Source organism: Zosterops lateralis (genome assembly GCF_965231275.1).
Source record: "Zosterops lateralis genome assembly, chromosome: 29".
NCBI lineage: Eukaryota > Metazoa > Chordata > Aves > Passeriformes > Zosteropidae > Zosterops > Zosterops lateralis.
The window spans coordinates 2,628,057-2,639,559 of NC_139789.1; the positions used below are offsets into that span (position 1 = coordinate 2,628,057).

Here is an 11,503-nt window from a genome sequence, read left to right on the forward strand (position 1 = left end):
AAAGTGAGTTGTGAAAATACAGAACTGGCTTTTCCCACATGAAGAAACTGGAGAAAATGGCTGACTTATTGACTTATTGCATCACTGGTTCCCTCAGCAGCCGAGGAGGGCCCCTCCCTGCACACAGACCTGTCCTACTACTCCTACGAGTACGACCCCGACGCCTTCGCTGCGGAGGCCGAAGTGCTGGAGGTGGTGGCAGAGCTGAGCACGGCCAGCACCGCCCGGGCAGGGGACAGCAGCCAGGGACAGCCCACCCCAGCAGAATGGTGAGCCCTCAGCTGGGAGGTTTTTATCTTTTCTTTCTGTTAGAGCTGGGATTACAGCCTGGGGGATGCAGTTTTCCTGTGTTCGCACTCAGGTGTTTGTTAATTCTTATCTAAAGGATAGTCTCACAAGTTGTGAATTCCAGACAAAAAGGTGAAAAATGGTTCTGTCTCTAACTCTTTCCATGGTCTTTAAAGCATAATTTATCCAATTACAAGATGACACCTATATTATTTTTACTTTTAAGCCAATAATGACCACCCATGATCTGCAGTGTGGGCCTTTTCACCCAGTTAGAAAGAACCACCCAAACCCATGAAGAAGAAGGTGAAAGAAGAACCTAGGCAACGCCCAAAATCCCCCATCTTGCTCTATATACATTACTATATAGTAAAAATCTTAAATCCTAAGTTTTGCACCCTGTGATATCACAATTCTATGCAAATTACACACACACAACTCCAGTGCCATCACTCAATTTTGGAAGCCTCTTCCATGGCCTCAGGTCAAATGTAGTGCCTGCTTGAGGATTAGTGCCTTCTAGCACAGAAAACCTGAAATCCTCAGTCTCCAGGGTTCCAACACTCAGCAGCCAGGTGTCTGCTCTGAGCCAGCCTGTGGCATCCCTGTGCTGGCTCAGTTCCCCAAAAATGGGTGTTTTTACAACTGTTTAGGGGGTCAGTGGGAATGGGAGCTTGTTGGGGCAGCCGTAAAAGGCTCTGTGACCTCAGTAGCTTCATCCCCAGTGCAACGAGGTGACCTTTCACTTGGCGTGTTCAGCTGGAGCAGAGGGGACTGAGGGGAGGCTCATCAGGGAGAAGAGGAATGGGCACAGATCTCTGCTTTGGGGTGACAGGGACAGGAGCCCAGGAATGGCTGGAGCTGTGTCAGGGCTTGGGATGGAGCTCAGGGAAAGGTTCTTCCCCCCGAGGCTGCTGGGGCACTGCCCAGGCTCCCCAGGGAATGGTCCCAGCCCCAAGGCTGCCAGAGCTGCAGGAGTGTTTGGACAAGGCTCTCAGGGATGCTCAGGGTGGGATTGTTGGGGTGTCTGTACAGGGTCAGGGGCTGCACTGATGATCCCTGAGGGTCCCTCCCATCTCTGTGACCTTTCCCCTGCCCAGGCTCAGCAATGTCTCACTAAGGTGCATCATAGCAAGGTGACTTTTCTTCCTCGTGTTCTCTTTCTGACAGAAACACATAATTTAAATGAAGAGAAGAGGCTCAGAATCGACTCCTGTATGAGTTTGTTCCTCCAGACGACCTGCTGCAGAACAAAATCCCAATGATGACTACTTCCTGATGCCCTCAGAACTGTAGGCTTTGCTGCCCCACGGGGCAGATCTGGAGCTCTAAGGGGGACACTCAGCGTTATTTTTCTGTCCATTTTCCTGCCTTCTGTGCATCCTCTTTGGAGCCCTTCCAGTGATGAGAGACCAATATGCTGTGCCCTCTAGGTGAGAAAAATAGGGGCTGGAATTCAAACCTATAGAGCATTTCCAAGTGTTTTCTCTGCTATCAGGATATTCTGCAAATGCCATTTCCTAGCTACACTTAGAAGCTAAGTCCAGGCCTTGTGCTTAGCTGAACTGCTGTTTGAGGAAAGATGGCTGAGAAGTTTTTTTCTCAAATTACAATAATAAAAATCAGTGTGTTTTGCTAATTATGACATAGCAAGAGGCTGCTCATCTTCCCCAGCCCATCAGTCTGCTGCACCCATGAGAGAAACCCTTCCCTGTGGCTCCACAATTCAGGGAAGCTGTTGGGAGGTACATTTTACCTGAGAAAACTGAAATCCACTGCCAGGGCTGAAAAGCTTCATGTCTGCTGCTGTCTGCAGGCCTCAGCAGAGGCAGGGATGAGGTGGGGGAGCCCTCTTTGTGTTGCACTACGTGCTGACAGGGGCTGCTTGCAGCCTTCTCAGCCCCTTTCCTCCTCAAAGCCTGGCCTGAAAATGAACCTGGCTGAGGCAAGCCCTTTTAAATGTTTGCCTGACTTCACCAACTCACTCCTGTTATTTTGCTCCCACTGGCATCCTGCACAGCATGCTCTGGTCCTGGTGCTCCCTGCTCAGGCCCTGGCTCTGCTGGCCAGTACCAATCCCTGGTGTCACAGGCTGGACTCCCTTGGTCTGACCTGCCTCAAGCAACGTGGCAAAACTTTAGAAGAAAAGCTTTGTGTTCCCAAAAGTGCAGGAGCCAAGATTTTTGAGTTTTCCTTCCTGCCTGGAGCAGCATTGTTCTCTTTGGAGGAGTTACATGCAATTGCCTCTTGCAAAATAATGTTAATATTTTATCTTCCCACTTCTATTGTTACCAGGACCCAGAGCAGGGTGGAAACTCCTTTTGAGGGTGTTTATTGGTGAATGGAAACAGAAAAAAAAAATCCCAGCTCCATTCATTTTTAAGGCTTGTTTACACAGGAACTATGACAAGAATATATCCCAGTATAGACATTCCATTCCAGAATAAAGACAAGTTTATTCCAGAAAAATGTCCGCATGGGGACAACTAGGAGGTACCCCAGAGGTTGGGCATGTTTAGTTTCCAGTCCTTTTTGTCTGGGGCCAGACATTTGCAGAATGCAGTTGACATGATGAAGGTCTGGGTCTTTAAGTTCCCAGAAATTTCAGAGCTGCCTCCTTGGCAGCTTTGCCAGCCTTCCATGGGGGCTGCTCCCAGCTCTGCTCCCAGGGTGCTGCCCCAAGGCTGGGCTGTGCAGGGGCAGATCCTGCCCTCACCCTGCCAGCTGCATTCCTGCCTGGCAGGTAAATAAATGCCTTTAATAAATGCCTTTAAACTAAATTCCACCTCCTGCAAGCGACTGTCCTGGCAGGCACTGGCTATTGTGTACACACACGGGACTGAGTCAATATTTATCCCTGGGTAAATAACAGGCCTAGTGTGAGCTGCAAGAAGATTTCTTCTTTTTCTTTTTTTTTTGTCCTCTTTTCTAAAACTCAGAACTGCACAATACAAGCCCTGCTGTTTGCTGGTTCAGGCTGCAGCTGTTTAGTGCTGTGAGCTGGGAGAATGAGGCTTTTGGTCACCTTGGTAATGTCTGTGAGTGGCTTCATCCAGGAGATGGGACCTCTCTTCTGCATTCCTCCATCTCCTGTCCTCAGTTCCTTTCTGGTTTTCCTTTCCTGCTCTCTCTCTCCCATTGTACACCCAGTGAATGCTTCTGGAGAGATATTTGAAGTCTTTTTAAAGTCAATTTAAATCCTCTCACAGATCCTTGGGCACTCAGACTTCCCCCTGGGGATGAGGAGGTGAGGGTGGGGAGTTCCAGCCAAGAATTAAACCTGGCTTTCTTCACTTTCCCCAGGCTCTGGGACATGTAATGTCCTAATTCCAGATGCAGACATCCTTCTGTTGCTGCCAGGTAAATAATTCCTGCTGGTGGTGCCAGCCCATCAATCAGGGCCTTGTCTGAGGGGTCTCTGTGCCAGTGCTTGAGGCAGAGGAGTCTGGCTTCTGTTTTACAATTCAAAGTAAAGCCAGAGAGCCCCAGACCCTCAGAAGGCAAAGGCAGAGCAGCCTTAATGTCCTCAGAACCAGACAGAGCAGGGCACTGTGTGGGAGGGGATGTGACAGGATTTCTGGATCCTGACTTCACCTCCAGTGCTTCTTCCCAGCCTTGGCACTTCCAGTCCATCTGCTCTTGGCAACCTCTGCCTCCCCCTGCTCTTGCTACACCAAACCAGCTCCTCTTTGTAGGTAAAAAGAAAAAGGGTGGTTTTATTTAAGGAATTGAATCAAGGAACCTGCAATTACACCACTGTGGTTGCCTTTCCTCCCCATCACAGGAATAAAGAAGGTCTCTGCTCTCTTCTCCACCCCAGCTGAGGGTCCAGAGCTTTCCCCTGTCCCACATTTACTGTTCATGTTTCTTGTAACCACCATTAATTCTTATCTAGGGGAAAAAATTATAGATTATTTCTCCTCCATTCCTCAACGTCCTGGTTGGAATACAGGAACTTTAGACCTGGATCCCTGAGCACCATTGCACACAGCACAGCTGTACACACTCAAAGCCATTCCCAGGCTTTGGCCCAGTGCTGGCTCTGGAGCTGATCAGTCTCCCTCCTGTCCCTGAGAGCACCAGGACATCTCAGGCTCCCACTGTGTGCACCTCAGCCACTCAGTTTAGAGAGAAGGACTGATTGGGGTTTTTTTTTCCCTCCCAAGGATGACCAGCTGGGTGCTGGAAAGCCAAAGCCAGCAAGGCCAGCAGCAGCTGCTGCTGCTTTGGGTTGTTTCTGGCTTAGAGACATTTACCTCCCTCTGTCAGAGAGATGCTTCTTTCCTTTCCCTGATGGTCCCTCACTGTAAAAGGAGAAAAGTGCCAGTGGGTTTGTAAGACACAGAAATTGCTTCTTCCATTGAGTTCTGTGGCTGAATAGCTGCAGCAGTGCTAGTTATCAGTGACTGATGCTTGCAATCCTTCCAAGGAAATTAATATTTATATATTTGTAACTGTACATTATGCAGAGTAATCATTACCATGGTATTTATTTTAAAGCAATAGTTCCCCTTGTTCTTTCTTGTCCTGTGTTTTGGTCTTGCCTCTTCCCCTCCTTCTTAATCAGCCTCAGTAGAAAGCAAATTTCAGAAGAATGTTGAGCTTGCTTGAAGAACGTCCCCCACACACCAGCACTTGCTTTGCTCACACTGACTGTCGACATTTAATGCACAATAACCTGGTTTTCATTATTCTGAATAGACCAACTATTTAGAAAACCTCTACCAGCCTGGGATTGGGGTTGGGTTTGGGGTTTTTTTTAGTCATTGGTGTTTGTGACTGAGTGCCCAGCAAAGCCCAGCTTTGTGTTTCCCCTGCCTTTTGCCCCCCTCACACAGGTACACACAAACAGCTCTCTGACCAGTTGTTGGTTTGTTCACACACATCTTAGCAAGTCTGAGTCCAGAAAAGTGTTTGTTTTAGATTCTGATAAATATTTTATTAAAAATTGATTTTAAGACAATCTTCTCTGCCTCTTATTTGTGTGTTAGGTTGTCAAGCCTGTGCTGGGAGAACTAAAGAATTAAGGAGCTCTGAAGAGGTTTAGTGCTCATTTTCTACCTGGCTGCCCACAGGGCTGTGCCCCAGTTGTGTCTGAGAGATGAGGTGGCTGCATTTTGTCAGATTTGCAGCAGGTTCCAATAAGCAACAAACTGAGCACCTCTTTGACCAGAGACAGCTTTTGGCTGTGGGTGACATTACATGAAGGAAGTTTGCAGTACCAGAGGGTTTGCTCCATTCCTACTTTACTATTTCTCTTCATGGGACATCATTTTTTTACAAAATCCATTAATACAACATTTGCCTTAAAGAAACGATGGATGCCTAGGGTGATTTGCAAAAACAGGGATGAGTGAATGGGATTTTTACACCTTTTACCAACAGTGGGCTGACAGTACTGACAGCTTACAAACCAAGCTGAGAATATTTTTGCTACACAAGCCAGTGCTCTGCACTCTTCTGACAGACTGGTTTCGTTCAGGAGAGTATCTTTGAAACATTAAAAAATTTTGTTTTGCAAGGACAGCTCTTTTTCACTTTTAGGGGAAGGGAATATGCATTTAAGGACAGTGAGAAGCCAGGAGCAGGGCTAGCAGGCAGAGAACAGTCAGGTGAGCACAGCAGAGCCGGGTGTATGGGGGGAACATCCCTGGTGGTGTGTGAGCAGCTGAGGAGCTGCAGCAGTGACCCAGTGAAGGATGGACCTGTCTGGGCAAAGGATCACACAGCCTGGGTTTGTCCAGCCTGATCTGTGCAGAGAGGGAAAAACCGACTTGGCTCCTGGGAAATGCTGCTCTGGGTGAAACATGTGAAGCTCCAGTGTCGAATTCATGTTATCCCCATTGTATGCATGCTGAGTGCCCCGCGGGCTCACACCACCGAAAGTTTGGAGCGGGGCAGCGTTTCCTTGGAGGTCTTTAGAGACGTGGTGGTTTTTTTGCTGCCCCTGAAGACTCTCCTCCTCACCTTCTCCCGAAAATCCTCAGACACGTAGTAATAGACGAAGGGGTCGGCGCAGCTGTTGCAGGTGCTGAGCGCCAGGCTGACCATGTAGCCGAGGTACAGGCGGCCGTGCAGCTTGGAGCAGGGGCTGGAGTAGTGGAGCAGCAGCAGGACGTTGCTGGGGGCATAGAACACCACGAGGGTGAGCACCACGAGCGCCGTGAGCTTGGCGGCGTGGCTGTAGCGGCGGCCCCCGCGCAGCAGCACCCGCAGCACCGCGCCCGAGCTCAGCACCAGCAGCACCAGCGGCAGCAGGAAAGCGCCGGCGATCAGCGCCACGAAATAATGGAAATAGAACCCGTCGTCCTCGTGCCGGGGCAGGACGTCGTGGCACAGGGTGAGGCCGGTGCCGAGCAGGGGGTAGGACTGGCGCTGCAGGGCCAGGGGCAGGGTCAGGGCGGCCGAGCAGACCCAGACGGCGGCGCAGGCGGCCGCGGCCAGCGCGGGGCTGCGGAAGGCGCGGGAGGAGAAGGGGTGAGCCACGGCCAGGTAGCGGTCGGCGCTGATGCAGGTGAGCAGCAGCACGGAGCAGTACATGTTCCCGTAGAAGAGAGCCGTGGTCAGGCGGCACAGCGCCTCCCCGAAGGGCCAGTGGTTGCCCAGGAAGTAGTAGGAGATCTTGAAGGGCAGCACGGAGACCAGCAGCAGGTCGGCGGCCGCCAGGTTCATCAGGAACACGGTGGGGGTGCGGCGCTCGGCGCGGGTGGCCAGCACCCACAGCGCCAGCGCGTTGGCCGGCAGCCCCAGCGCGAACACCAGGCTGTAGAGGCCCGGCAGGAGCCGCACCGTGACCGCGCTGCCCAGCTGGGCCCGGGTGGCCTCGGGGATCAGCAGGTAGGTGACGTTGTTGACCGTGGCCTTGTCGCCCGGGATGGCTCGGGGACACGGGGTGACCCCCGGTGCCATGGTGGCCTGTTCTGAGGGCTCGCTGGTGCTGATCTGAGAGTAATCTGTGGGAGGAAGGCGCTCTGTCACCTCACACAGTCTGTCACCCCCTCAGCCTGTACCCCCCTCGGCCTGTCACCCCCTTGGCCTGTCACCCTGTCAGCCTGTCCCCGCCTCGGCCTGTCACCCCTTGGCCTGTCACCCCCTCAGCCTGTCACCCCCTCAGCCTGTCACCCCTCAGCCTGTCACCCCTTGGCCTGTCACCCCTCAGCCTGTCCCTCCTTCAGCCTGTCACCCCCTCAGCCTGTCACCCCTCAGCCTGTCCCCCCTTCAGCCTGTCACTCCCTCAGCAGGGCAGGCTGGAGGCTCTGGAGGCTGCACACAGCTCACCCCAAATTCTGCTCTTTATCTTCTCTCTTGGGGTCCCTACAACTGGGAGTGCTCTGGAAAGCACTCTGGAACTGCTCTGTTGTGGGCTGGGCTGTGCTGGGCTGGCAGTTAGGTGTGCAACAGCCACCCTCAACCACCTAGCTGAGAACATCCCCAAAGATTCCTTTGCCCTGTGGTTTCCCACAGCTCACAGTGGACTGTGATGCTCTACAGCCATGAGCAGGCCTGGGAATCCAGAGAGCAACTCCTCTGCACAGCCATGAGCAGGCCTGGGAAGCCAGAGAGCAACTCCTCTGCCCAGCCATGAACAGGCCTGGGAATCCAGAGAGCAACTCCTCTGCCCACCCATGAACAGGCCTGGGAATCCAGAGAGCAACTCCTCTGCACAGCCATGAACAGGCCTGGGAATCCAGAGAGCAACTCCTCTGCAGAGCCATGAGCAGGCCTGGGAATCCAGAGAACAATTCCTCTGCCAGGCTTTCACAACAATCCAAAGGTCTGGAGCCACTCCAGTGTTAAGCTGTGGCTCTGGGAGTATAATTAGCTAAAGATTTAGCTTTTGAGTCCTTTCTGGTTTACTGCTCCTCTATTTTTCCTTTCTCTTTCTAGTTTCTTCCACTCCAGCTTCTTTCTCTGCTGCATGACCTCCATCAACCTCCTGCTTCAACAAGAGCCCACACGAAGCTCTATCAGAGCATCCTCCCAGGTGAGCTCATTAAAAAATGACTTTTCAGGGATCTTACAAAGGTCCCAAATGCCCAGCCCTTTACCAAGAAGCAGTTTGCACCCAGGGGCACACACTCACCATCGTAGTCCGAGGCCAGGCAGAGTCCCCAGAAGGCACAGCAGAGCAGGAGCCGCCTGTCCCCAAGTGTCCCCATGGCAGGGCAGGGTCCTGTGCCACAGCACTGCCACAGCTGTGTGGGAGCAGCAGCATCAGGGGCCCTGCTCACGCATTTCCTCCTGCTGGCCCTTAACTCTCGGAAGCAGCAGCAGGGCTGGTCGCGGCAGGATGAGGGAATGAGGGGCTGTCACCGCAGCCACCAGCGGGGGCTGCCCAGGCTGGACATCCCCAGCGTCAGAGCCTGGGGCTGGGAGGGGCTTATCCATCCAGGCCTGAAGTGTTTCAAGGCTGCACCTCATCCTCAGTGTGAGATGATGGCTCAAGTGACTCATCTGGGTCTCCTTCCTTCTCTGGAATATTCCTGGAAATAACAAATGTCGTGGGGTTTGATGCAGTCTGCACGTAAACAAAACCCACGCATTTCTGCCCATGGAAATGCTGAGCATCCTCCCACTACAGAGACCTGAGTGGCTCTGTGAGTGACCTGAGGTCTTTTCCTACGTCCTGAGTCACAACATTTTCTGGTACAACTGTCAGGGAGCTATCCCAGATACCAGAGCTGCAGGCCACACAGATCTCCTGTGATTACATGAGGCTCCTGCAGACTCATGTTCTGGCAGTGGAGGGGTTTTAGTGTCAGCCTTGCAGCCTCCAGATCAGGTTGGAGTTTCAGACTTCCCTTTTGTTCCTGCTCCTCCTTCCTGGCTAAACAGCACCAAGCCCCTTCATCTTCTTGATTTCACTGCAGAGGATGGTTAAAAGTCCTCTGGGCTGGAGCTCTTTGCACATGGAAGCAGCAGCAGGAGCCCCATGACACACCAAGGGCGAGTGGCAAAGAGAGGGAGATGCTTTGCTTCCGCTGATAAACCCCTGGAACAGGGGGAGCAGCTCCCTGCAGCAGGAAAGGGGCCTGCAAAGGGCATGCAGGAAGTCCCTGCTGCTGGGGAGATAATGGGGAGTTCCAGTCACCCCTGCCCCACCAAAAGCTGCCTTTTACCAGAGCTGAGCATCCCACCCTGCACAATCCCCACCCTGCCTGGGGTGAGAACTTGGAGCAGCACATGGAGCTGCTGGTTGTGCCCAGAGGACACACCTCAGATGATGCCGTAACAGGGACTGGCAGAGGTTAACTGAGCCTTAAGACCCTTTGCTGCTGGGTCCCCCCTGCTCTAACCCCCAGAGCAGGTCCCTTCTGTGCTCTGCTCTGCACAGCAGCTCTGGGAAGCTCCCAAATTATCTCCCATGTCAGAGCCCCAGTGTGGCCCTGGCCATCATGTGCACCCAGTGGGACAGGAGGTCATGGCTGGAGAGGGTGCTGGGCTTTGGGTTGTTCTCTGCAGTCCTTGCCTGGCTCTGCAGGGGAGGAAGGACAGGAGCTGGAGCCCAGGCAGTAGGAACTGTAAATTTGGTTTGGCAACCTGAGGAGCAGCTCGTTTCTTTCTCCTCGCCTCATGAATGGCCTCTTCTGTGAAGGTTGCAAATCCGAGCCTGGCTGCTGTTTGATGAGATTCTTCTATTCCAAGGAGAAAATGATCCTATTTCCTTTGCTTTCACCATATTCCCACATCCTTGTGCCGAGCGTGTCAAGAGGTGGAGTTCCTCTGGCAGGGAGGGGAAGATGCAATGTTAGATGTTTTGCTTTTGTGATTCTCCCAGGATTTATGAACCATTACAGAATGACTCATGTGGCCACATATTTTCCATGCCTCAGCCAGGATCCTTTCCATGCTCTGTATGCAAAAAATTAGCCATAATCAGGTTCAGATAGTGTGCAAATCACAGCCCTGCTTCCTATGGGCAGGTCTCTGGAGCAGAGCAGAGAGGGGTTACTCATCGCTGTATCCTTCATTTTTCAGATGCTGTGTGATCTTTAGTGACTGCCTTAGATGCAGAACAGCTTGCCTGAAATTTCTGATGCCAGAGGTTTGTCACGGCTTGTTAACATCTCTTTAAGTCGTGTGATCCCTGCCCTGTGGGGTAACAATTTGGTTTTAAAGTAATTCATTGTGCAATAGATCATCTCCTGGGAGCAGGGGCTCTTCTATTCCGTGGCTCTGAACCCAAAAGATGTCATGCTGGAAATGGGGCTGGGGATTTCAGAGCTCAGAGGGAGGGTACAGACACCACCTGGCCTGTCCCATACATCATGGAGGTTTGCAAGAGCAAACTGTGGTGGGTAAAGGATGGAATTCACTGTTGCTGCTCTGTTCCAGCAGCTTCAGGGGGTTCCTGAGCAGCAGCTGGGAGCTGTCTCTGCAGGCTCTGCATGTGCAAGGTGCCCCAAATGTCAGACACTGTCAGGTCCCCTCCTTCTCCCTGGGGCAGCCTGAGACTCTCCACGGCTCCAGGGAATCCTCTCCTCTCCCTCCTGCTCATCCCACAGCTCTCCTGTTCCTCTGGGATCCCACCCAATCTCTTCCCTGGGTGATCCCATCCATTCTCCTCAGCCTCACCCTGCTGCAGTATTCCCCAGGGAGGTTTTTAAACTGCTCTTCTGCTTGTTGGCAGCTTTCATTTTGCACTGTAAAAGTCTGTTGAAGACATTTTCCTGGAATATTTGAAGTTTATCAGCACCTCTACAACTCAGTGATCTGGGATAGCTTTTTGGAGGCCTTTCTCAGCAAGATGGTGACACTTTTACATCATCATCATCACCATCATCATCATCATTCCTTTTCAGCACCATAGATCTTTGAATTCATTCTTTTAGCACAGGTTAGGAGTTGCTAGACTTTAATTTAGTCTTTAAATCGAATTAGTTAGTTCCAATCCAGAGCAATGGCTAAAACATGAACCAAACCTCAATTTCTGTTTGCACGCACAGTTCCAGACCCTCTCACTGGTTCACAGCCCTGACCCTCCCAGTGCATCCCTGTGATGTGGGAACACATTAAAAAAATCCTGGAATGTCAAATGCTGAACTCAGGTACTCCCTTTAGCAGCTCTGAGTTTAATTGTGCAAACCATTTATACCTATCCCATCCTGCAAACCTGAAGGATGGTTTGAAGCTCTTTGCTGTTGCCAGAGTCATCCACTCACTGAGATCTCCAAGTGCTCTCATGTCACATCTGCCTGTCCCTCCCCTCAAGTGC

The 11,503-nt window shown here is 51.9% G+C and overlaps 2 protein-coding genes across 2 annotated transcripts in view; one reads left to right on the forward strand and one right to left on the reverse strand.

Moving 5' to 3' along the window:
- Window positions 1-1,952, forward strand: part of CPAMD8 (C3 and PZP like alpha-2-macroglobulin domain containing 8) — a 55,131-nt gene extending 53,179 nt beyond the window's left edge. The window contains exons 40-41 of the mRNA XM_083880184.1: window positions 101-269; window positions 1,459-1,952. Of these exons, the coding sequence (XP_083736310.1) occupies window positions 101-269; window position 1,459 (170 nt within the window). The 3' untranslated portion in view covers window positions 1,460-1,952. The remainder of the gene's footprint in view (window positions 1-100; window positions 270-1,458) is intronic.
- Window positions 1,953-2,499: 547 nt separating this feature from the next.
- On the reverse strand, window positions 2,500-8,507 carry F2RL3 (F2R like thrombin or trypsin receptor 3). Its single transcript, XM_083880039.1, has 2 exons — window positions 8,372-8,507; window positions 2,500-7,241 (listed from the first exon to the last, which is right to left on the reverse strand). Exons 1-2 carry the CDS (start codon window positions 8,445-8,447, stop codon window positions 6,160-6,162), a joined length of 1,158 nt encoding a protein of 385 aa, XP_083736165.1. The 5' UTR covers window positions 8,448-8,507; the 3' UTR covers window positions 2,500-6,159.
- Window positions 8,508-11,503: the final 2,996 nt, after the last annotated feature.

Coding starts and splice junctions, on each gene's coding strand:
- F2RL3 (XM_083880039.1), bottom strand. CDS start 8,447: ATGGGGACACTTGGGGACAGGCGGCTCCTGCTCTGCTGTGCCTTCTGG. Junction 7,242..8,371: donor CCTGGCCTCGGACTACGATG/GTGAGTGTGTGC, acceptor TTCCTCCCACAG/ATTACTCTCAGATCAGCACC.